The sequence below is a fragment of the Equus przewalskii genome, chromosome 1 (genome assembly GCF_037783145.1).
Source record: "Equus przewalskii isolate Varuska chromosome 1, EquPr2, whole genome shotgun sequence".
NCBI lineage: Eukaryota > Metazoa > Chordata > Mammalia > Perissodactyla > Equidae > Equus > Equus przewalskii.
In genome coordinates this window covers 81,890,581-81,913,980 of record NC_091831.1, presented here as the reverse complement: position 1 = coordinate 81,913,980, position 23,400 = coordinate 81,890,581, and the positions used below count along the sequence as shown (strand labels likewise).

Here is a 23,400-nt window from a genome sequence, read left to right as displayed (position 1 = left end):
ATGTGGAAATCCTGTGCCTGACTCTAGAGCTGAGCACATTGGGAGTAGAAAAAGAAATACCAAAACAGCATAAACTGAGCTGATCCCAGCAAAAAACATAATTGTAACTAAGAATCAGAGACCCAGCCACACTTTGCTTTCATAACTAAATGCAAGATCAAAGCACCCTCACATTGAACCACAGCACCTGTGCATATGAGGCCTCACCCCTCCACCAACAGCCATACCTGCCTCTCTCTGGGATGGGATGTGCTAGAGACATAGCTGACCATTCGGGCCAAGGGGCTTTCATACACCTGACCTTCATCCCCCAGACACCAAGTGTTTCCTCTGGTCCTGGACAATCTTTGCACCTCAACATGCAACCTATGAATTAAAACCCTTCCTTGAGGCCTGTTTCATCTCGCTTCCTGTTGAATGACTAGGTTCTGAATGAGTAGATGCTCCTAGTCCCTGGGCACAAAGCCAGCAGTCACGTGCAGCAAAGGGATTTGTTGTGGTCAGAACTGGGTTGGCTACAGATGCCAAGTGTGGTTTGTCAGACAAGAACCCGACCCAGAAAGCCCTTGGTGAGCGCAGCCAAGGAAGGTGTGTCAGTTGTGGTCCTGCCAGCATCCTTCGAGGCCTGCTTCCTGGAGCTGCCTCCTCCCAGGCCCTTCTTGCTCCACACAGTATTTGAAAGTCGTTGCTTCTGTTGATCCGTTTCACCTTCAGCAACATCCACATGCTTCCTTTCCTCCTGCCTGCACATCTCACTTCTGACAACGAGCATGCCTGACATGGATCCCCAGAGGAACTCATCGGTTCCTTTCCAAGGAGCTCTAGGGTCCCTCTTCCAGGATGTCACACAGCGCACTCATCACCCCATAACCTGAACCTTGTGACATCAGTGTGGAACCTTGAAGGAGGAACATGGCCTCAACAACTATGGTGGCAACTCACTGTCGTTAACAATTACAGTCCATTATACTTCAATAAAGCTGGAAAAAAAACAGTTACAAGTACCCACCCCCCACCCCAGGTCAACTGCCACGGATAAAAGCCAAGGACTTGTTCCAATAGGGCAAATCTCCCGACATTACACTCTAGGCTTTTGCACATGCTCCGTGGGCTTCACTTGCCACTGGAATACACAAGGTCAGTTGGGACCACACGCCAGGAGCTGCTAAAAAGTTGCAGAACCTCACTTTCAAGGTGGGCGAATGGTGCCTCCCACTCACGGTGACTCCCTTGAAATGACTCTTTCTTACAAATGAGCAATATTGTCAAGCACATAGAACTGTGTCAGGTACATAGTGAACACAATTATTACCTTACCAGTATTATTATTGTTACAGAATCTGCTCTCAGGGTCCTTGAATAGGGAGCCAGACGCAGGCAGAGTTCTCTGCAAATGGAGCTGGAGCTGGTACACCTAGAAAGGACCGACAGACCCTCGCGGGTCATGATGCATTGTCTTCTGTTGCTTCCATCCTATGGCTTTTTGCGGACACATTCTGAACAGCATCAGCATAAAAGCTGCTCCTTTATGACGAAGTGCCAGGGTATTTCCCTTTCCCTGGCCTTTTATCATAAATGGTTTACATCACCGAGAGATTCTGCTGGGCGCCGTTGATAGAGCTCTTCCTTCGCAGTCTCCGCCCACTCCGTGAAGTCTGCACAGAGGCTTTGCCAGGCTGGCGGCTTTGTTTGTGAGTTCAAAAATCTCTGAAGGCTAACCGGTAAGATGGGGAGGTGCTTCGTTCACATTTAGGGGCTCCGTGTGGTGTCCTAGCAGTGGGTCATAATCATAACGGCAGGGAGAGGTCACCGGGGTCACCTGCCCAGCTTCCACCCTCGCCTCCCAGGGTTGAGGGTACGTGTTTGGTGGGACCGACCCCAGCCCCTGCTTAGCACAAGTTTACTCTCTGGCCATAGTGGTTGGGTCAGGCTGGTCCGCGAACAGGGAGGTGCAGCTGTGTTTACTGGTTCGGAAGAGAGAGGACTCCTTCATGAGGCCAGGTGAATCACCTGCTGCCATCTTTCCCTTCCCAAGGGGAGCCGACCCAGTCTGAGGACGCGTTAACCCCTGGAGGCAACACTGCCCAGAGAAGGGCTAGGAATGGAAGCCACTGCCCTGACGACCCTGCGTCCCCTGGATCAGGTCACCCAGAGGCCCGTCCCCTGCAGCGTCCCCAGTTAGGCGAGTCAGCAAAGTCCCTTGCTGGGTAAGACCATCTGAGCTGGCTTTTCTGTTGCCTGGAATTGAAAGGTCTGTAAATAGTCCAAAGGGCCACTATCTAAGAGTCGGTGGTTTTATTCACGTTCTTAGTCTAGGGAGGTTAACTGGTGCCTCACAGGGTTTTTATGAGGATTAGAAATAACCCCACAGTGTTGAGCCGCGGCAGAGCACAGGCACACGGCAAGTAATTGCAAGGAATCAGTCCACAGCCGCGGTTACCTCGCTAAGTGCTCGCAACCACCCTGAGCGATGGGGACAAAGGCAAGTTTGTGCCCATTTTGTGGAGGGTGAAACACTCCCAGAGAAGCTGAGTGACTGGCCCAAGGTCACCAAGCTGCCAGGTGGCACGGCTCAAACTGACACCAACGCTGTCTGAATCCAGGTGGAAGGTTCTTTAGACTCTGCCAGGAACCACCCCCGGCCCCGTCTCACAGGCCCGTCCTCCCCAGGCCTGCACCTGCCTGGGCTGAGGAAGAAGGATGCTGAGCCTGAGCACTGGGGTGAGGTGGGGACAAGACAGCAAGGAAGTGATGTTGGGAATGCCAGAGGGAGGCCAGGAGACACACACCCACATCTGCCGTCCCTGCCCTCGCCAGCCTGCTTGCTCAGGCGAATGCGGGCAGAGGGGAAGCCATTCAGCAGACACTGCGCTCAAAGCCAACCAAACACCAACAAACACGGTCGGGGCACTCACCGATCGATGCCTATGATCAGACCCCAGTGGACTCTTCAAAGTCACGGGGATGCAGGGCAGCTGCAGCCGTCCCCAGCATCTGTAGCTATACCTTCCCACCTCTCCCTCCACTGCCCTGACTTTTCGGTAGTGCCTCTTCCTTGTTCATTCGTGTGAATGCCAACACTGAAGCGTGCACAATCAAATCCAAGCTTCTCAGCTCGCCTGGGATGGGGCACTAGCCCGGCAGCCAGGTGGCCTTGGCTGGCATCCCTCGCTGCTCCCCCTCTCCCTGGCGAGGAGACCTCACCATCATCCACACTTTTCTTGGATTGGTTTCTCATCTGCAGAACGGGGATAACATGGTACCCATTCATGGGGGTGTTGTGGGAAGTGAAGAAGATGGTGTGTGTCCTACCAGGCTCAAATGTGGCATCTAATGAAACGGGGCTTGGCTGTTGTTATTACCATGACAACTGCCGTCCCTTGGCATCGGGCCCTGCCGCCCTCTCCAGGCTCCCCTCTGCTGCTCTGCCCTGAATCTACAGGGCTCCTCCCTTATGGACACGCTCCTCTAGGCCCCAGGCCTTTCATCTGCTCTGCCTCCCCCTCCCCCAGCCCTCCTCCTGGAACACTCTCACTCATCCTTCAAGACTTGGCCCAAATTTCACCTCCAGGAAGCGTTGCCTACCACCCAGGCCCCTGGGACAGGGTTAAACCACCTCCACCGGGTGTCCAGGCCATCTCTGTGGGCAGGCCATGGCCACCGCCACAATTTGACTTCTCTAGATCTCCCACTAGACTTGTGCCATTTCACCCTTGCTGTACAGGCCTTGCGGTCTGTCCAATACAGAAGAATCACTCAATAAGTATTGACTGAAGAACAAGAGATCTATTTGCATAGAGCTCACCATTTAGGAGGTACTGTTGGAAACCCTTTATACAGACTGACTCACTTCAACCTGCCAACACCACTATGTGCTAGGTCTATTATTGTCCCCATTTTATCAGTGACGTTGAAAATCTAGCAAAGGGCACACAGCAACGTGTGGCAGAACCTGGATTCGAATGGAGACAGCCTGACCCCAGAGCCTTTAACCGTCACAGCAGGTTGCCTTTCACAGAAGGCATAAACATGTTGTAACACTGCTACTATTCAATACTATAAAAATGAAGCAAACAGTTACATGTCACTGTAAGATCCTGAACGAGTCATTATTAATTCGATCCCATCCTTTGATTGTCGGGGTATGTTTAAATACACCTGATGACTCAAAAAGATTGAAAAACACTTGAAACTAAGCTCACAAACCACAGTAAAACTGTGCCTGTAATTTATCCAACACACAAAATAGTCTGTGCCCCTATGGAACCTTGAGAAAGTGCACGCGCCGGAAACGTGAAGAAAGCTCGGAGGACTTCAGGGGTAACGGCCATGGGCACAGGTAACACAGTGTCCACTTCAGTTTCCCCCATTCGCAAGTCCTTTATTATCTCAAATCCGGAAGAAGAGGTCAAGCGAAATATCAGGAAACGCACTGGCTGCGAACCACCTTTTCAACGCCCCGTACATCCTCTCAACAACATTCCTGAACTTGACCTACAGGAAGGAAAGATGTGAACCCACTGAAGAGGTGTCACAGGGCGGGAATGTGTCACAAGTCCATGCAGCTGGTGGCATTTCTTTTTAAACCTGATTTTCCGGGACCTTTTGGAGCAGTTTCATACTTACGAGTGGAGCCGCTGTCATGGCTCTTTTCCCCAGAGAGGGCACATTTCAAATCTCGCAGAAGCCTCAGATGCTCGCTCGGCCCGGCTCTCTGCTCTGGGAGAACGCTTTGTCCCCAGAAAGGAACAGTCTCCCAACTCCAAAGGTCAGGGCCACTCCTCCCAGGAGATGGCAACTTCCGACTTCAGGAATAACACACATTCAAGATGAGACTTGCTTTGCTTCTGTTAGAACTTCTCTCAGCGAGTCATGAACTCCCGAGAGTCTGGCCCCGTCCCTGGGGTAGGCCCCTCGGGGCGACCGCAGCTTCAGCGCCAGCGGGAGGCCTCCTCCCCAGAGTCTCTCTCCTGCCGGAGTGTTTCCGTTCCCGGCATCTTGCCTTGGCCCTGTGCTCTCTGCCCGTTCTCCCTTAGGAGGAAGTGGTCAGAAGACAGAGAAGGACACGAGACTCCATCACAGATTGAGGTTGCAGAGGTCCAGCCGCCCGTGCTACAGCCCCGATGACGGAGCGGGATCTGGAAGCCCTCTGGCACGACAGAAGGAACGGCCTGGGCTGCAGAGGCACAGCGCCATTTAGGCCCAAAGCCAGAGCTTAAAGGCAAGGATTGACCAGTGCACCAACCAGGCCCCACAGCAAGAAACCTGAGCTGCGCTAAGTCAAATCAGCACGAGGTTTTCAGGAGGAAGATAAAGGCAAATCGGCAAGGTGCTTTCTACCAGATTCGTGGGTCAGGCGTGTCCCTGCAGAGTCCTGGGGTGCAGAGGAGTCAAGGCAGTCTTTCCAGGGGCCAATCTGTGGGCTAGCCCAACAGCAGAGAGGCCCACAGGCCAAGCCACACTCAAACATCCAACTAGTCTCACTTTGGGGAATTTCCCAGATTTCTTTCTGTCATTAATTTCTATTTAATTCTTTCGTGATCAGAGAACAGACTTTACATGATTTCTTACACACATAAAATTCTTAAGTTTATATAGATTGTTTTATGGTCTAGAATATGGTCTATCCTGAAGAATGTTCCAAGCACACTTGAAGAGAATGTATCATGCATTCATTTGGGTAAAGCATTCTCATGCGTCAGATCAGACTGCTTAGTTTCTGTGCCTGTGTTGATTTTCTGTCCAGGTATACTATCATTTATTAGAATGGAGCATTGAAATCTCCAGCTATTATGCTAGAATCATCGACTTCCTCTTTCAATTTTCTGTTTTTGCTTCACGTCTGTTGAGGCTCTGTTGTTAGGCCCATATACATTTATAATTGTTATATCTTCCCGATGTGTTGATCCTTCATAATTATGAAATTTCCTTCTTTGCCTCTAGTAATATTTCTTGTTTTAGGTTATATCTTATCTGATATTAATTTAGCTACCACCTCTCTTATTGTTACTGTTTTTATGGTACATCTTTTGCCAACCTTTACACGTTCTCCATTCTCCATCGCACATGCATGTTGCCTCAGCCAGAAATACGCTTGCCCAACAGGGACCAAAACCCACGGCGAGTAGAGTCACTGGGCTTCCCTGATCAATACTTCTAATGCTGCCACTTCCACTGACAGTGCTGCTGAATGTGGGCACTGCACACTGCTCCAAGTCAGACAAGCCCCTTCCACCACAATAGAGGAGCTGGTGGCCCATGGCACTCCCTGCCCTGCAAGGACCTCAGCATCAACCAAGCAGGAAGGGAGCATCTCGGAGCAGCCTGCGGCCAAATGGCCACAGATTCCCACTGTTCTCACCAGCAGTCAGCAGTCTTTCAAGTACAAAAGCCTCTCAGTTTAGTTTATACTTTTGGTCTTTCCAGAGTGCTAAAATAGTTATTCTTGTCAATTTTGTTTGGTTTCATAGTTGTTTTTCAGGGGAGAGGACTTGCTCATCTCCTCACTTGGCCATAGTCAGACATCTCTCCTGGAAACATAGGCACTTGGACTCACGGACGGTAAACTCCACAAAGGTAGGGATTTCTGCCTCTTTCCATCACTGCTGTGTCCCACGCTCCCACAACAGTACTTGGTAGGGTGTAAACTCTCAATAAAATAAATTTGCATTTTGATACTAGTAACAGAGTTTCTAAGGATCCCAAACTGAACAGCAGTAACACAAAGCAGTCAGGGATGGGGACTGTTGGGACTGTAAACGGGATCCCCCAGAGACATCCAAATTCAATTTTAATTGAAACTTTTACCAAGATAATTGCAGATTTACATACAGTCATAAAATAAAGCAGAGAGAGCCTGTGTACATTTTGCTCATTTTCTCCCAATGGCTTCCTAAGAACCAGCTTTTTGTTTCATTGATTTTTCTCTATTGTTCTGCTATTTTCAATTTCATCAGTTTCTGCTTTGATCTTTAGCTATAGATTTCCCTGTCGGCACTGCTTTAGCTGCATCCCACATATTTTATGTTTATTCTAATTTTTAGTCAATTCTGCTTATCTTTTATTTCCTTTGAGACCTTCTCTTTGATCCATGGATGATTTAAAAGTGTGTTAATTTCCACATGTTTAGAGATTTTCCTGCCATTGTTTTGTCTTTTATTTCTAGTTTGATTCCACTGTGGTCAGAGAACACATTTTATATGGTTTCAATTGTTTTAAATTTGTTGAGCTTTGTTTTAAAGCCTAGGATACTGTCTAAGATAGACCATATCTTATGGCAAATGTTGCACGGAGGCTAGAAAAATGTATGTTCCACTGTTGGTGGCTGGAGTGTTTGCTCTGTTATCAATTTGGTCCTGTTGGTTGATTGCGTTGTTTAGATCTTCAGAATCATTGCAAATTTTCTATCTAGGAGGTCTATCCATTGCTGAGAGGGGGGGTGTTGAAGTTGCCAACTATAATTGTAGATTTACCAGTTTATTCTTTCAGTTTCTGCTTTACGTATTTTGTGGTTCTGCTGTTCGATGTGTACACACATTTAGGATAGTTGTCTTCCTGATGGATTGATCCTTTTATCATTCTCTAATGTCCCTCTTTGTCTCTATTAAGTTTCGTTGTTCTGAAGTCTATTTTATCATATATTAGTATACCCACTCCTGATTTTTTTTCATTGTTTGCATGTTGTATCCTTTTCTAGCTTTTTATTTCAATCTACCTATATCACTATGTTTGAAATGAGTTTCTCGTAAAGAGTATATAGTTGGGTCATGTTTTTTTAATCTGCTCTGTCAATCTCTGTCATTTGACTGATATATTTAAACCATTTACACTTAAGATAAAAAGTATGTTAGCAATTAGGTCTGCCAGCTTATTATTTGTTTTCAATGATTCTCATTCCTCTATTTCTTTATGTTGCTTGAACATACTTTAGGATCCCTTCTTTACTTTTCTATAGTGTTTTGAGTGTATTTTTTTCATAGTTAGTTTAATGGTTGCTTTGGGCATTATAACATCCATATATGACTTACCACAGTCTACTAGCACCAACATTCTGTCACTTTGAGTGAAATGTGGAAACCTCACTTCTATTTAGGTCACTTTATCTTCCCCACTTTTAAATATCACCATGTTCTTGAGTATCCAAATGTTTTATAGTTTTTGTTTCAATCATCAAACATTATTTTTAAAATTCATGAGGAAAAAACAGTCTAGGTAGGTACCCATATTTCTGTTCTTTCTATTGTTCCTCCTTCCTTCCTAAAACACCAAGATTTTTTTCTTCTATTTCAAGAATTTCTTTTAGCCATTCTTTTAAGGTAGGCCTGATAGTGACAAATTCTTTTAGTTTCCCTTCTTCTGAGAATGTCTCCATTTCCCCTTCACTCCTAAAGGATAGCTTTTGCTGGATATAGAATTTGTGGTTGACAGTTCTTTTCTTTCAGGACTTGAAAAATGTGCCGCTTCTTTCTACCCTTCACAGATGCAGATGAAAAACGCACCATCATTCAAATTTGTGTTCCCCTATGGGGAATGCGTTCTTTCTCTCTGGTAGCTTTTAAGATTTTTTTCTTCGTCTTTATCTTTCATAATTTTCTACTTACCACCTTTCAGAGCCTCCTTTGGCGGGCTCTTACATTATTTCCAGGGTTTATAAATGTGTTTAGCAGGGAAGAGTAGGGAGAAATCAACCTATGCCATCTTGTCTGGACCAGAAGTCTCAAATTTTTAAACACTACGAGTTTGCAACATCTCCTGTTACTTTTATGTTAGCTCTGAGGACTGTCTCACCAGCTAAAAGGCTAGCATCTTAGCACATATATTACTAACGGCTGCATTTTGTAAGAACGGGGCATGGGACAAGCAGACATTGGTGGAAGGGGATTAGGAATGTTATGCTCGAAGGCATCAGAGTAGTTCTGTCCAGCTGCCAGCCCCATCCTAATCGGGGGCAGCAGCCCTCCAGCAGCAGGTGCCAAGCCTCCTGCAGCATGCATGGTGGGCCAGCATGAGCCACACATTCTCCGGACCCTCTGGGGGTGACAGCTGGGGTATGGCATCTGGAAACATGCAAATGCATGCAGAACACACATTCTTTAGGCTAATCTGTGGTCTAATACGCAGACTTTTACGTAAAGATACAAATTTAACCAATTTCTTAGTAACATCAAAAGAAAGCAAAATAATAAGGAGTTTTATTTGAAGAAAGGAAGAAAATATCCCTACCTGTTCTGAGGGCATTTCACCAAATAATGTCTCACTGTGAAAGAAAAAAGAAAAAGAACATGGTAAATAAATGCCACTTTAGATCTATAAGCTCCAGGAATTACCAGGAAATGCAGGTACTAAGGTATTGCCCAGACACAAGCCACCTCTCGGGGCTTGCACACTTCTCTTTTGGTGAGGACAGCAGAGTCATAGCGTGGACACCCACAGGGACTTCACATTGCTCCATCCCTGGATCTAGCCAGGCATGAAGCCACACACCACTGACTTCCAGCTTACATAACCCCATTCATTCATTTCCAGCCAAGCCAGGGTGAGTTGGGCTCTAAGCTGAAGGGTCCTGGAGTAACAGAGCCACCCCACTTCTCGGCTCTGCCTTAGCCATGAGAAATCCTTCTTGGGCAAAGCTGGGCCAACGTGTCTCCACTTAGAAGCTCCTCTCTGTAAAACAGGTTTTCCTCCTCTGATTAATGCTCTTCCAGGACTAAGAGGAGGCCCTTGGGAAAACAATCCGGAGCAAGATAGCCCCTACAGTAAGTCTCCTTGAGAAAAACCAAATGCTTCTAACTATGGAGGAAAAATAAGAATACCAGGGCACTCGTCCTGACAAGAGTCCAGGCTAAGGCTCTCAGCTGAGTTCACCTGGAAGAGAGTGAAAGCCGAAACAGCCACAGGGCCCTGGGGTTGTGTGGCAGGTTGTTACATCGATGGCCCCAAGGAAGCACGCCTCCCTGTACCTACCCACAGCCTTGTGGAACCCTGTCCCACAATGGCTCCGGGCTTGGCCACATGACTTGCTTCGGCCAATGAAACACTAGCCAATGAGTCACAAGCAGAATAAAAGGGCCTCGTGCTCTGAGCCTTGCTCTCTCTCTCGTTGCAGGAATTCTTCTGCTACCATGTGAAGAAGCCTGGCTGGTCTGCTGGAAGAGGAGGCCACACGGAGCAGACACAAGTCATGCCAGCTGAGGCCCCACAGCAGCCAGGCCCCGGCGGATCCCCCAGCAGACTGCAGCTGCATGAAAGACTCCAGCTGAGACCAGAAGAGCTGCTCAGCTGAGCCCAGCCCAGATTGCCGACCTGCAGAATGTGAGCAAATAAAACAGCTGTTGTGTTAAGCTTCTTCTTAGAATGACCTGTCACGCAGGTGACCAATGCAAGTTCCAGACCAGGATGACAGAATCTCAGCATTAGAGGGGGCTTTTTAGGTTTATCTGGTCCAACCTCTATTAGTACTTAAAACTCTTCCCGCATTCCATTTACCACACGCCTACTCTGTGCTGGATAATTCACAGATGCAACAATAAGTTGCATTTAGCTAGTATATATTGACTACTTCAGACATTCCTGGCACTATTCTAAGCTTATGCTATAGATCAGGGGTGTTTAGTCTGAGGTTCGCACACCCCTAAGCCCTCTTAGGAAGGAGGGTTTTAAGGAAATCAGTTTCTAGATCCTCACCTCCCATAATATTGCTTCCTAAGAATTCATTCACCTTTCTACTTCGGATCACGACACACCTCTCACCGATCCTGACTCGCACCATGGAGACCTGTCCTGGGGGTGAAACCCAGTGGGTATCAAACAAGAAATGATTGGAAGTATTGGTGCCAGTGTTGAGAAGGCAAATGAGTAATGACCAGGCAACTAAACCCTTCCCTGGGCGGGGAGGGTTCCAACATTTTGCTTTCAACAAGGACTGACTAATGACCTAAGCCAGTTGTCAGCTAGCCTGGTATTAAAAATCATTTTTGATGATAGATCATTATATGACTTTCGACATATAACTTGGAAGCAGTATAAAGTATTGAGCAGTGTAAGAAAACTTCAGCCATTCCTGCCTCTTTTTATATCAAATGAGGTATTTCAGAGCTAACCTCTGTTAAAAAAATAGGAATAGAATTGATACCGAATTCTATCACTAAACAAATTCCTACAAGAGTATATGAAGTAAAAATCCATTTCAATAAAAATACACTTCCAATAAAATTTTACTTATGACTATTATTTATCAATTTATAACATATTTATGTGGTTTTGATTAATTTTATACTCATAGTCCAAATCTTCCTAATTGTGCAATATTAATAACTCAATCCAGAAAAAAAGATTTAACACCTAGAAATTTATGGAAGAAGGAAATAAAAACATTCTTAATCTGAATTTTTAGAAACATTTCAGAGAAGTATGATACGGTGATCAATACAGGACTTTCAGATCAAAAACTGTATTAAAGAAGGATACAATTTTGTGAAGGAAGTGGATTGAAGACAAAAGTTCCAGGAGAAAAAGGAACAATATAAAACTTCTAACAGCTAACTTATTCATGGAGTTTTTTTAAATCAACAGAGGTAGTTATTAAATCTATGACATTTAGATGTAAAAGAGGTTTAACCATTTCATTTTAAGATCTCAACATTTGTGATGCTCTGGAAATTACATCTTTTGCAACAATTTACATTTACGATAAAAAAAATTCACGTCAACAAAAAATTTTCAAGGGTGTGTAGTTTTTTAAATGATTTTCGGGGCTATGCAAGCAAAAGCATTTGAAGACCACAACTTTGTCCTCTAATTTGACTTTCACAATAACCTGCTTATTACACCTATTTTACAGCGGAGGACACTAAGGCCCAGAGAGGTTAATGACTTTGCCCAAGGTCGCACAGATAGCATTAGGAACTGAGCTATGCCCCCTCGAAAATTGAAATGTTGAAGCCCCAAAACCCAACCTCAGAATCTAACTGTATTTGGAAATGGCCTTTTAAAGAGGTGATTAAGTTAAATGAAGTCCTTAGGGTGGGCTCTGATCCAATATGGTTGACGTCCTCATACGGAGAAGAAATTAGGAAACAGACACGCACAGAGGAAAGCCCATGTGTAGACACAAGGAGAAGACGGCCACCTACCAGCTTTGCTATGGCAACCGGAACAAACTAACACAGCCAAGAAAGGGCAAAACTGGGCAGCCCGACTCCAGAACCCTCCTGTTCTACTCCACACCATTCTCAGAGAACCTGGGGAGCCGGGCAGAGCTGGGCCTGAGCCCTAGAGAATCCCACAGGAGGTCCAGTCCGGGGACAGCGAGGTGAACATCCTGGAGATCAGGGAGCAGGAAAGCAGCTGGGGGGCAGGGCTCCTGGAATAGTTGGCCATGGGGGCAGGGGGCTGACTCAGAAGGACCAGGAGCCACTGAGGACGGTCAGTGCCAGACACAGACGACGCACCTCTGCCAGCGGCACTTGCTGACCGACACCTATGAGGTCTCAGCGCCGTGAATCTAGTCCCTTTAATGAAGAGGGGACCAGAAGTGACATCCTAAAAGTGATCCTGGACACCAAAGGTGGGACTTACGGGCATCTGCAGGATAGACTTTGCCCGGGATCACCTTTCAGTATGCACAGCACAGTCAGTGCATATTACATAAATGTGTTAACCTGTCTTCGCTGGGGCTCCCCCTGAAGCCGAGCCTGTAAGACAAGGATTCAAGTGCAGAGTTGATGCGGGAGGCGATCCTAGGACACCCAGCACCCCGGCACCCAGCACACCCCACCCACAGGCCCCTGGCTCCACGCAAGGCAGCCATCCCGCACAGAAAGGAAATCTCAGGACACAGTTCACAGTTTAAGGTGATCTTACCATCTTCAGGACTTTGAAGACTCCAAAAGAAAGGACTTTTTCTCACCTTCCTGATAGGAAGCAGCCTGTGAGGGCCAGGCCCTGAGCCACCCTTTCTCCGCCTCCTCAGCTGAGGTCACACTGCTCCCAGGACCCACCTCACAGCTAAACCTCCAAGATGACATGTTCAGCCTGAAGGCTTTACCATCCCCACCTGGGCCTGTGCCTGACACAACTACTTCTCCCAAATGGGTGATCTGGGGGAAGGCAGCCATGCCCCCAATCCTATCAGACCCTACAGCAGTGTCAGGGCCTCTGAGGTATGGCAGACCTTTCCCCCAGTCCCCTCCAACCTGCCTGCACCCTCTTCAAACCCACAGGCCTTGCAGAGACTCTGAGATGGGACCCGTGGATATTTCTGCTCTGTTGTCCAAGCATTCTGCACTCGCAGCGAGCGAGGTGCCAAGGTCCAATGCATTTGCAGAATGAACAAGCACAGTGCTCTCCAACCTCCCTGGGCCCCAGCACTGGCAGGGAGCCAGCCCTGCAGCCTGGAAAAGCACTGCCTGCATTTCCCCGGGGGGAGAGACAGGACCCAGGGGTGCGCCCCCTTCCTGCCTGACTGGCACTGTTACAAGGACAGGTCAAGCGGTCTCTCTCGGTCACGATGTGGAAAGCTGAGAAGGAGAACTAAGTGTTCCACCTCCTGTTCTCTTGGTACAAAGAGCCATTTTATGGCCACATCCATTCCATGAAAAGCACCAGCACATTGTCTACCCAGAGTCACGCTGTCTGGTAAGGTGGTCACAAGCCCTGGGTGGCTGGCAAGCACTTGAAATGTGACTAGTCCAAAATGATATGCTCCGAGAGGATGAAATCGTGCTGGATTTCAAAGACTTAGTGTGAAAGAAGGAATGTAAAAGATCTCATTCAAGAATCTTTGCATTGACACTTGTCCAAATGATGTTTCACATATATAGGGTTAAATCAAATAGATTCAAATGAATTTCACCTGTTTATTTTTACCTCTTTATTGTGACTTCTAAACAATGTCCAATTACATGCGTGGCCCGAATTGTATCTTTACTGGGGACAATGTACAGAGGGGTTTCGTCTGCCCCAGTGGCCTGGGTGGCTGATGCTGTAGTCACAGTGATACAACAGCGGGGTGCAAGCTAGGAAGGTGAACCGCACACAGGAGAAGGTGCCCCCCAGAGCTGCCCGTGCCCAGGACTGGCTGCCACACAGCTCCGGGAAAAGTGTCCCCAACAGCCTTGAGAGGCTAGAGGAACTCTATCCCCATTTTATAGTAAGGAGACCTTTGGGGCCTGAAAAGATCAGTTCTGTAAGCAAAGGAGCCTGAATGCAGGCTCGACGTCCAGTGCTCTTTCATGAATAAGCTACTGGAGAGGCTTACCCACCTCCGCAAAGATGGGATTTCTTCTGACGGCAGCAGGGGCCCCATGAGCGCCAGCCGAGGCTTCCCACGCACTCTCAAGACCAAGCCTGTGTCTCAGAAGTGTTTCGAGAGAACAGCTCACACTCAGGGTTGTCCAAGTGTCTCTGAAGCCAGGTGGGGGAGGCTTCATCCTCCCCACGGCCCCAGGGTCGCTGATCCATCCCTCCTCGTCTGTCCACAGCCAGCCCATTCTGAGCTTCACGGCCTCTCCCCACCGAGTGTGATGGTGAGTGGGACGCAGCCCCCAGCACCCTCGTTCTTGTCCCTCTGGGAGAAAAGATCACAGGCCCTCTGATGCCATCGGCACAGGGGAGCAGTGGACAGCAGGCTTGTGGCAGGGGGTGTAGGCGCCAGCAGGTTCTGGGTAGGGGAAGCTAAGAACACAGAGGAGTGGCGATAAAGAGGTTAGGCCCCTCCCCTTCCTGTCTGGTTTTGGTGTGCCTTCAAAGCTGTCCTTTCAAAAGCTCAGACGTGGAAGCGTGGGGGATGGTTGGGGCTACCCCAAAGCAGCGAGTGTAGACTATTTTCCAAAGAAGAAAAGACCTTTGGAAACCAGTTGCTCAAGGAACCACTAGAATAACTCCGGCTCCGCTCTGGGAACCAAGATGGGTGTTTTCCAGGGTGACTCAGAGCTGCAGACACCCCAGGATGCAGTTCCAGGCACCCTGGTGCTAATGAAGACCAGGGACGGACAGTCACAGCTCGCTCACTGGGAAAAGAGTGGAAAGCGTGTTTGTGCTTGGCAAGCAACACAAGGGTGCAATTAACTCCAGCTCACATAAACAGTGAGCGCCCCAGAGAAAGAAAGCAGTGCAAGGCCTGGGGCGAGGGCAGAGCAGCGGGAAGCCTGGGGCAGAAGGGGGCTGACCCTCTGGCTTCCAGGATGGGCTTTGTTTATGTCAGAAGCAGGAGTGGGGCCAGCTACTCTGATGTCCTCTTTTGAGATACATCTTGCTGAGGGGCAGAAGAGCAGGTCCTGGGCTCAGCTCTGCTTCCCACGTGTGTGTGAGCAGCCTGCAAACCCGCATGCTCTGTGGTCCCCACTCAAGGAGGGGCTGGCTTTCCTACACGTGATCAGGATGCAGAAGGCTCAACAAACATCCGCTCTTGCACAGAAAATCTAGAAACCGTCCATGTCACGAGGGAGTCTTTATTGCCGTGGGTCCCTAGTAAAGCTTGGGCCCTCCTTGCACCAAGCACCATTCTAAGCACTTCATATATAGTAATCATTTTAATCAAAATGATGCAAACTTGTTAACAGTACAAAGCATTGAACGTAAGAATATGCTATATTTCAATTATAAGAGTGTCACTGGTTTTTATGTGGACATGTGTCTTGGCCCACAAATGTTTGACTGCTCCCAATGAGAGCTATGACCAACTGCAGCTAACCCATAAAGGAGCAGCGCCCTGGGGCACAGCCTGACATAAGGGGAGGTGCCCCGTCGCTGCTCTCACTCTGGCAACTGCTGGAACCTGCCCCTTTGGAATTGCTGCCACGCACCCCCGCCAACCCCTTCCCATCCCAGCTTGGGCATCAAGGATGCAGTGCTCCTCCAGAACTAGCTGGTTGTCCGGGTAACGCCCTGGCACCTCCAGTTCTCAGGGCCCACAATGGTCACCATTAAGCCCCAGCCACCGTGAGTGACTGGGTGTATCCCATACTCACCCCTGAGCTGGGCCCCCGCTGCTTCCCATTGGTTCTGGCAGTGGAAAGACAGCAATCCAGTTTTCCTTGTGTGGCGACTTAAAGATGACCACAAATTCTCTGCTATTCTTCCCATCAATAGGTGGACTGTCCTCCCCACCCTGAGTCTGGGCTGCCCTCACGACTTCCTTTACCAGCAGAACGTGACAGAGTGACAACCATGCCAACATCCTGTCTAGGCACACGCTAGAGCCCTGGGTCACCAAGTAGGAGGGTCTGGCTACCTTGCCAGTGAGACTAGAGGGGAAGGGCATGGTTGCCAGTCCTTCTGTCCCTTCTGTCTCAGAGGTGAGCCCCAGGGCTAAGAGTGGTGCCATTCCTAGATCTCAGGCCCCAGTCAACTCCAGACAACGAGGCCACATGGAGACTCCAGGTGACACTGCCAGCAGAATTGCCCGGCTGAGCCCTGCCTAGCCTGCAGAATCTTGAGCAAATAAATGTTGTTTGAAGCTACTATGACTGAGGGGGTGTGTTACACAGCAATAGCCACATGAAACATTTCAGGGTGACCAGGGCATGTCCTCTGGGTAAGAGCTCACTCAATGACAGGAAAGGCAACTGCTCTTAGCTACGTCCTCAGAGCTGGAAAGGTCTTTAACCGACCTAAAACAAGGCCATGCTTATCAGATCCCCTTTGGTCATTTTTGTTATTAAATTTCATTGAGAAAACAAGCTGGGAAAGGCCCTACAATCCAGGCCTCAATGGAAGTTGGGGCTCTGCCTGCAAATCTACCGGGTTCTAAGCCAGAGGCGGCCTTCCTGGAACCGTGAAGGGGACTGAACCCTCCCCAGTCTGCCTGGAGCAGTGACAGGGCTCTCCGAGGATGGCATCTGTTGAGGTTCTGCAGAGGCAGGCACAGAGTTTAGAACTGGAGGGGGTGGGTTTGGGGTCCTTTAAAATATGTGAGCTCTTCCCCTGTGCTCCGCATGCCTCTACTTTCTCAGCTGGGAATCAGGGACCTCATACAACAAGCTACAGCCCAGAGAGAGTGTGAGGATGGAAGCAGGCCCACGTACAGACGGTGTCCTGCTCGCTCCATGTCTCCCGCCACCGAGCCTGGCCCCATGGGCTCCTGGAGGCCGTGCTTTCTCCAACTCAACACCAGACCTGGGAACAGCCTGCTCAAAGTTCACGGGTATCAGAGGCAAGTTAGAACTCTCCGGGGGTGTTTCTGATTATCACACTGATTGAGGACAGTACCTGACAATGGGTAGGCAGAGGGCAGGCGGGTTGGACATCCAGAAATCCATAAGACAGCCCACAAATGAAGATTTTTGTCCCACATGACTTTGAATGACCCTCCTGACATTTGTGTAGAGAAAAATCCTGCTCGTCAGAGCCTGGGACCCAAGTCCATTTTACATATAAACACAGGTATATTTTTGCCCAGTTTTAATAAATGAGGAATGCTTAAGGAGTGTGACAATCAGGCAGAATGTACACTTTTATTTGAAACTTTACCAACAGTTGGGATTTTAGAAATTTCATCACTACGCGTGGTGCCACTCCTGGATTTTAAGGCACATCTTCGTCAGTCTATCCTTGTCCCTGTCTCTTGCATATTGAGTCTTCATATAAACATATAGGCACTTGTTTAGCCTTTATTTCAAATGTAAACAGACACACCTATACTTCAAATCCTGTCAAATATAAAGGAATAGTGTCTTCTCTGAAATTCAAAAGAAGAGGTGCATCACTGGTTTGTTTCATTGTGTTATGAATCACTTTTCATTCATTTCTCCTTTGCATTATAGTTAGACCATCGAGTTGATTTTTGTGGGAACTGGTAGCATGTCTTATCTCTGAGTTTCATTTCAAGACAGTAACGGGATCGTTTCAAAATATTTGTGGTATGAGAGGGTGCCCCATGGGAGAGAGTTAAGAAGAAGTGGCTCGAAGGCCTTGTTCATTAACGCGTGCCTCACACCAGCAGCAGTAGCATCACCCAGGATCCCATGAGAAACGCACTCTCAGGCCTGGCCAGGCGGACTAAACTATTACCAGCATCTGAGGAGGTTCCTGGTGAACGGCCTGCTCGGGAAGGTTTGGGTGGTGCTGCCCCAAGGCTCCTGGGCCCAGGGGAGGGGCAGCACTGGGCCCGCCACCCACAGTTCTCTGTCCCTGGACCCACAGTGTGGCTGGGAGGTGCCCAGGAAGGGCTACACGGGGCAGGACCCACTCTGTGAGGAGTACAGGATGCCAGCCTGCCAACGGCAGCTGCACCAGCGAGGGGTCTGGCCCACCACAGGTGCTCAGAGCTCTCGACAGCTCAGTAGAGCTCTCAGATGCCGTGAACAGTGCACACGAGGCCATCTGGAGCCCACTCCAGGGGGCACAAGGGCAGCTGGGATCCGCATCCTCGGCAGCTCTGTGTAAAGCCTGGAGTGCGTGTCCCAGTCTGTTCTTCTTGGCTTTGGAGCAGAAGGATGTCTCCTCGTCCTACCACCTTGCTTGGTTTCCTGGATCCCACCTAAGGCCTAACAGGCAGACTTCTCCATCATGCCCCCGAGCGCAGGCGGAGGTGTCTTTAGAGCAAAACGGGCTTGGAAATTGCCTATGTGGCTTCCAAACCCCAACAGCTGGGAGCAAAGCAGCCGGGGAAACAAGCCCATGTGTCCACCATTTGTGGAGCAGCTGTCATGAGCCAAATTCCAAGAAGGATGACTCAGAGGCCTAGTCCCTGCCTTATACACTGTCCTCTTGAAGGCAGGCCAATGCATGTGCACATGTGCCACATGTGCCACAAGTTCATAAAAGTGGTCCAGGGTTTGGAATGGGAGAAAAGTTCGGGCACTGTTGATGAGGTGGGCGGACCCCTTGGAGGAAGGTTTCCAAAACACAGCACAGAGACGCACCCACAGCATGGTGAGGAGGGCACGGGCCGTGGAGGAGAAAGATGGGGCTGCAGCCCTCGCTGCATCTCCGGGGGCTGAGTGTGCTGGGTGTATCCACGCACCCCTCCCCACCCCCGTCCACCCTTCTCCACCCTGCCCAGGGCCCTGCAGGCTGACCTCTATGCACTGTCCTCTGGCTTCTGGTTGGCAGGACCAGAGGGAGGTGGCCGCAGGACATCTGGAGGAGCAGGGGAGCGGAGGGGCTGAGGAACACAGGCTCCTGCTCCCTCCCTGCTGGTTTAACGCCATGTGAGTCCCTCTGCTAAGGCCCCTGTAGGGTAACGCTCCCACAGCTGCAGCTCTCAGCACTTCCAGGCACCTCTCCCACCCTTGTTCCCTAGGGTTTAGGGTTGAAGCAGCATCCCAGTGGGAGCTGGTCCCTGAGAGCATCCCCGCTCCCTCCTCGGTTCCCTTAGCCCCACCCACACCTCTGAGGAGAGTCCCCTCTCGAAACGCGGCTCAGTTTCCCTGTTTGAGCGTCCCCTTAAACTGTGACCACCAAATCTAACACTTCCCAGCTTTATGACCTTGGGCTAATAGTAATAATTATCCTGTATAACTATAACCACCTCACCATAAACACAGGACACTTACAAGGAGCCAGAATGCATTAAGGGGATTTTTCTTGTATTTTTTAAACTTCATCCTCACAACAGCCCTATAAGACTGGTACACTACTGTTTTTCCCATCGTTTAGATGGGGAAGGCAAGGCACAGCAGGTAAGCCATCAGCTGCTACGAGAAAAGTGGCCATTTGAACCAGAGTCGGTCTGCTTCCAGGGTCCAGCTCGTATGCTGGTCGGCTCTGGGAGCTACAGCATCCTTGTCTGTTTCGGAAACTCTGAAGGGAGGGCAGGCAGAATATCTCAGAGGAAACGTACAGGAGCTGGTAGAGACGTGAAGTCAAGGCTTGGTGAAAGGCGGGACTAGAGAGAGGGAGCAGGCCGTCTTCCCAGGGAGATGAGAGTCACGGGAACTGTAATCACTGAAAAGAAAGAGTCAAGCGAGGAGGGGCTGAGGACGGAGTCCAGAGGCACAGGACGCCCACAAGAACGGGGATGGCAGGAAGCAAACACCAACGGAGCAGGAAGAGGAGGAGGGATTTCTACTCCTGCCTGCCTGCCAGGCCCAGCACTGGGGACTGTAATTAAATTACAAACACTCACACCAACATCCAACCTAAGGAAGGTGGCGTCAATCCCATTTCATCTCATAGATGAGGAACCCAAAGTTCAGAGCGGTTAGGAACGAGTCTAGAAACTCAGCCTGAAGTGGGAGAGCCAGAACCCAATCATCTGACTGCATGGGAGAACGAGATGGGTGAGGGAGCTCAGAGACTGAGGAAGGAAGGGACCAGAGAAGAGGGGGAATTTAAATGATGCCGAGAGTGGTCACCGTTGATTTTAGCAGAGTCTAAGGGAGACACATCTCCTCACTCGCTCTGCCCACCAGTCAGAGGTGAATAATCTCTGACTCAAGATGCATTTTTCAACCAAGGTGATACTTTGCTCAGCGCCTTCCGCCTGTCTGTGGTCTGGTGGCACTCCCCTCCCAGATGTGACCTTATCCGTTCTCTTACCTCTGGATTTCCTCTTGTTAAACACAGACTGCCAGATGATGGCCAGGGTGAAGAGCAGAACGCTGAGAATCCCCACACAGCACACGAGCACCGCATACACGTAGAGATCTGAAAGGCAGGGACATGCGGGTGACGCTGGGGACGGGCCACGCCACAGGAGACGCACCGAATGAAGCAAACCGTACGAGTTATACAAAAGCCCACTCAAAATGAATCACAAACCTAACGTAAAATATAAACTAGAAAACTTTTAGGAAAAAAACATAGGAGAAAATCTTTGGGATCTAGGACAAAGGAGACAGTTTTTAGATAACACCAAAAGTAGCATCTGCATAAGGAAAATCGGATAAATTGGATTTGATCAAAATTAAAAACTTTTGCGCTGTAAACACCCATATGAAGAAGATGACAAGTCAAGTTACAGACTGGAAGAAAATATTTGCAAATTACATATCCAACAAAGGACTAGTATCCAGAATATACAGAACTCAAAACTCAACAGTAGGGGTCACCTCATGGTGTAGCAGTTAAGTTCACGCACTCCACTTCTGCAGCCCAGGTTTCCCCGGTTAGGACCCTGGGCACAGATATGCGCACCGCTTATCAAGCCATGCTGTGGCGGGATCCCACATATAAAGCAGAGGAAGAAGGGCATGGGTGTTAGCTCAGGGCCAGTCTTCCTCAGTGAAAAAGAGGAGGATTGGTGGCAGATGTTGGCTTAGGGCTAATCTTCCTCAAAAAAAAACCAACAAAAAATACTCAACAGTAAAATACAAACAATCCTATTAGAAAATGGGCAGAAACACACAGACACTTCACCAAAGAGAATATATAGATGGAAAATAAGCGCATGAGAAAATGTTCACAAGTTCTTCATTAGTCATTAGAGAAATTCAAATTTAAACCACAATGAGACATGCCACACACCTATCAAAATAGCTAAAATAAAAAACAGTGACGATACCAAATGCTGGCAACGGGACGGATAAACTGAGTCACTCAGACATTGCCAGTGAGAATGTAAGATAATACAGCCACTCTGGAAAAGAGTTTGGCAGTTTCTTAAAAGATAGACCTACACCTACTATTCAACCCAGCAATTGCACTCCAGGGCGTTTATCCTGGAGAAATGAAAATTTAAGTTCACAGAAAAACCTCTACATGTGTATTTACAGGAGCTTTATTCATAGTAACCCAAAACTGAAAACAGCTCAGATGTCCTCCAGGGGGTGAATGGTTAAACCAACTGTGGGCCAGACACACTGTGGAATACTACTCAGCAATGAAAAAGGACTAAACTATTGACACACACAACGACCTGGATGACTCCCCAGAGAACTATGCTAAGTGAAAAAACAATCCCAAAAGGTTATATACTTTATGGTTTTATTTATATAACATTCTTGACATGACAAAATTATAGAAATTAAGAACAGATTAGTGGTTGCCAGAGGTTAAGGAGGAAGTGAGGGATGGGAGGAAAATGAGTTTGGCTATAAGGGACCCTTGTGGTGATGGGAACGTTCTGTGTCTTGGCTGTATCAATGCCAACATCGTGGCTGTGATATTGTACTGTAATTTTGCAAGATGTTACATTGGGAGAAATTGGGTAAAGGGTACCAGGTGGTACAAGGAATCTCTCTGTATTATTTCTTAGAAATACATGTCAATCTAAAATGATCTCGTAAAATTTTTTTAAAAGTCCCGTAGTTAAAGCATGTTCCTATGTGTCTTAGTTACTACTTAGTTACAGGCGGCTATAACAAAACACCATAGAGCGGGCAGCTTAAACAACAAACATTTATTTTTCACAGTTGTAGAGACTGAGAAGTCCAAGATCAAGGTGCTGGCAGGCCTGGTGTCTGGTCCCTCTTCCCGGTTTGGCGACATCTCTTGGCGTCTTCACATGGCGGAGAACAGAGAGAGAGCAAACAAGCTCTCAGGGGCTCTCTTCTCCTTAGCACACCACTCCCATTCGTGAGGGCTCCACTCTCACAACCTAATCACGTCCCAAAGGCCCCACCTCCTCATACCAGGACATTAGGGGTGAGGATTTGAACACAAGAATTTGGGGGGCACAAACATTCAGCCCAGAACAATACACATCCACTTCTTAAACTCCAGTGATCAACTTTATCATCAATCTGATTGATAAAATGCCAAAGCCTCTCAGAAAGTGAAAGAGAAGCCAAAAGCGTTATTTTAACCTCCTAGGCAGCAAAAGGCTGCAGATGTTTGAACTTGGCAAAGGTTTGGACTCAGCAAAAATGTTTCTCTGACTTAAAAAACTTGCTCTGACTTGAATTTCTTCAGCCAACAGACATTTATCGGCCATGTTCCTCACGCTCCTAGATGCAAGAAATATAGTGATGAACATGCAAAGGTCTTCTCATCAAGAAATCAGAGGGCTGAGTGGTACCTGCAAAAATAGGAATGTGTGCCCAGTACTGGAAACGCACGCAGAAGGGACCCAACCCAGCCTGGAGCAGTCAAGGGGAGCTTCCCAAAGTGCTGAGTCGTATTTAAAATAACACAGAAAATGTGAAAATAGAGAGACGGATTAAAACAAGAGAGAGAGGGAAAATAGAGAGAGAGAAAAACGTCCCCAGCCTTCTCATCACCCTGAAATAGCTATTGCCAGCATCCAGTGTTCTTCATAATATATATGTATATATTTTTAAATTAAGATCACACAATTCATATCTTGCTTTTTATTTAATCTCATTTTCTCATTAACCTCTCTCCAAAAAATAATTCAGAACTGTTTTGAAAAATACGATAAAAGTTTATCATGTCAATATAAGTGACTTTAAAGTCATTGGCTGCTCAGGTGTTTCCAACTGTTCCCTAGAAGAAATCATTTCAGGATGAGGATTCATAAGCGCAGAGCTTAATGCATCGCTCCCATTATGCTCTTAA

At 48.1% G+C, this 23,400-nt stretch overlaps 1 protein-coding gene across 2 annotated transcripts in view; it reads right to left on the bottom strand.

The window, feature by feature from the left end:
* The window catches only part of VSTM4 (V-set and transmembrane domain containing 4), a 96,720-nt gene that overhangs the window by 36,089 nt on the left and 37,231 nt on the right, over nt 1-23,400 (bottom strand). For both annotated transcript variants that reach the window (XM_070615380.1, XM_070615390.1), the window contains exons 4-5: nt 20,482-20,589; nt 9,223-9,256 (exon numbers count right to left, since the gene is read on the bottom strand). In XM_070615380.1, the coding sequence (XP_070471481.1) occupies nt 9,223-9,256; nt 20,482-20,589 (142 nt within the window). The remainder of the gene's footprint in view (nt 1-9,222; nt 9,257-20,481; nt 20,590-23,400) is intronic.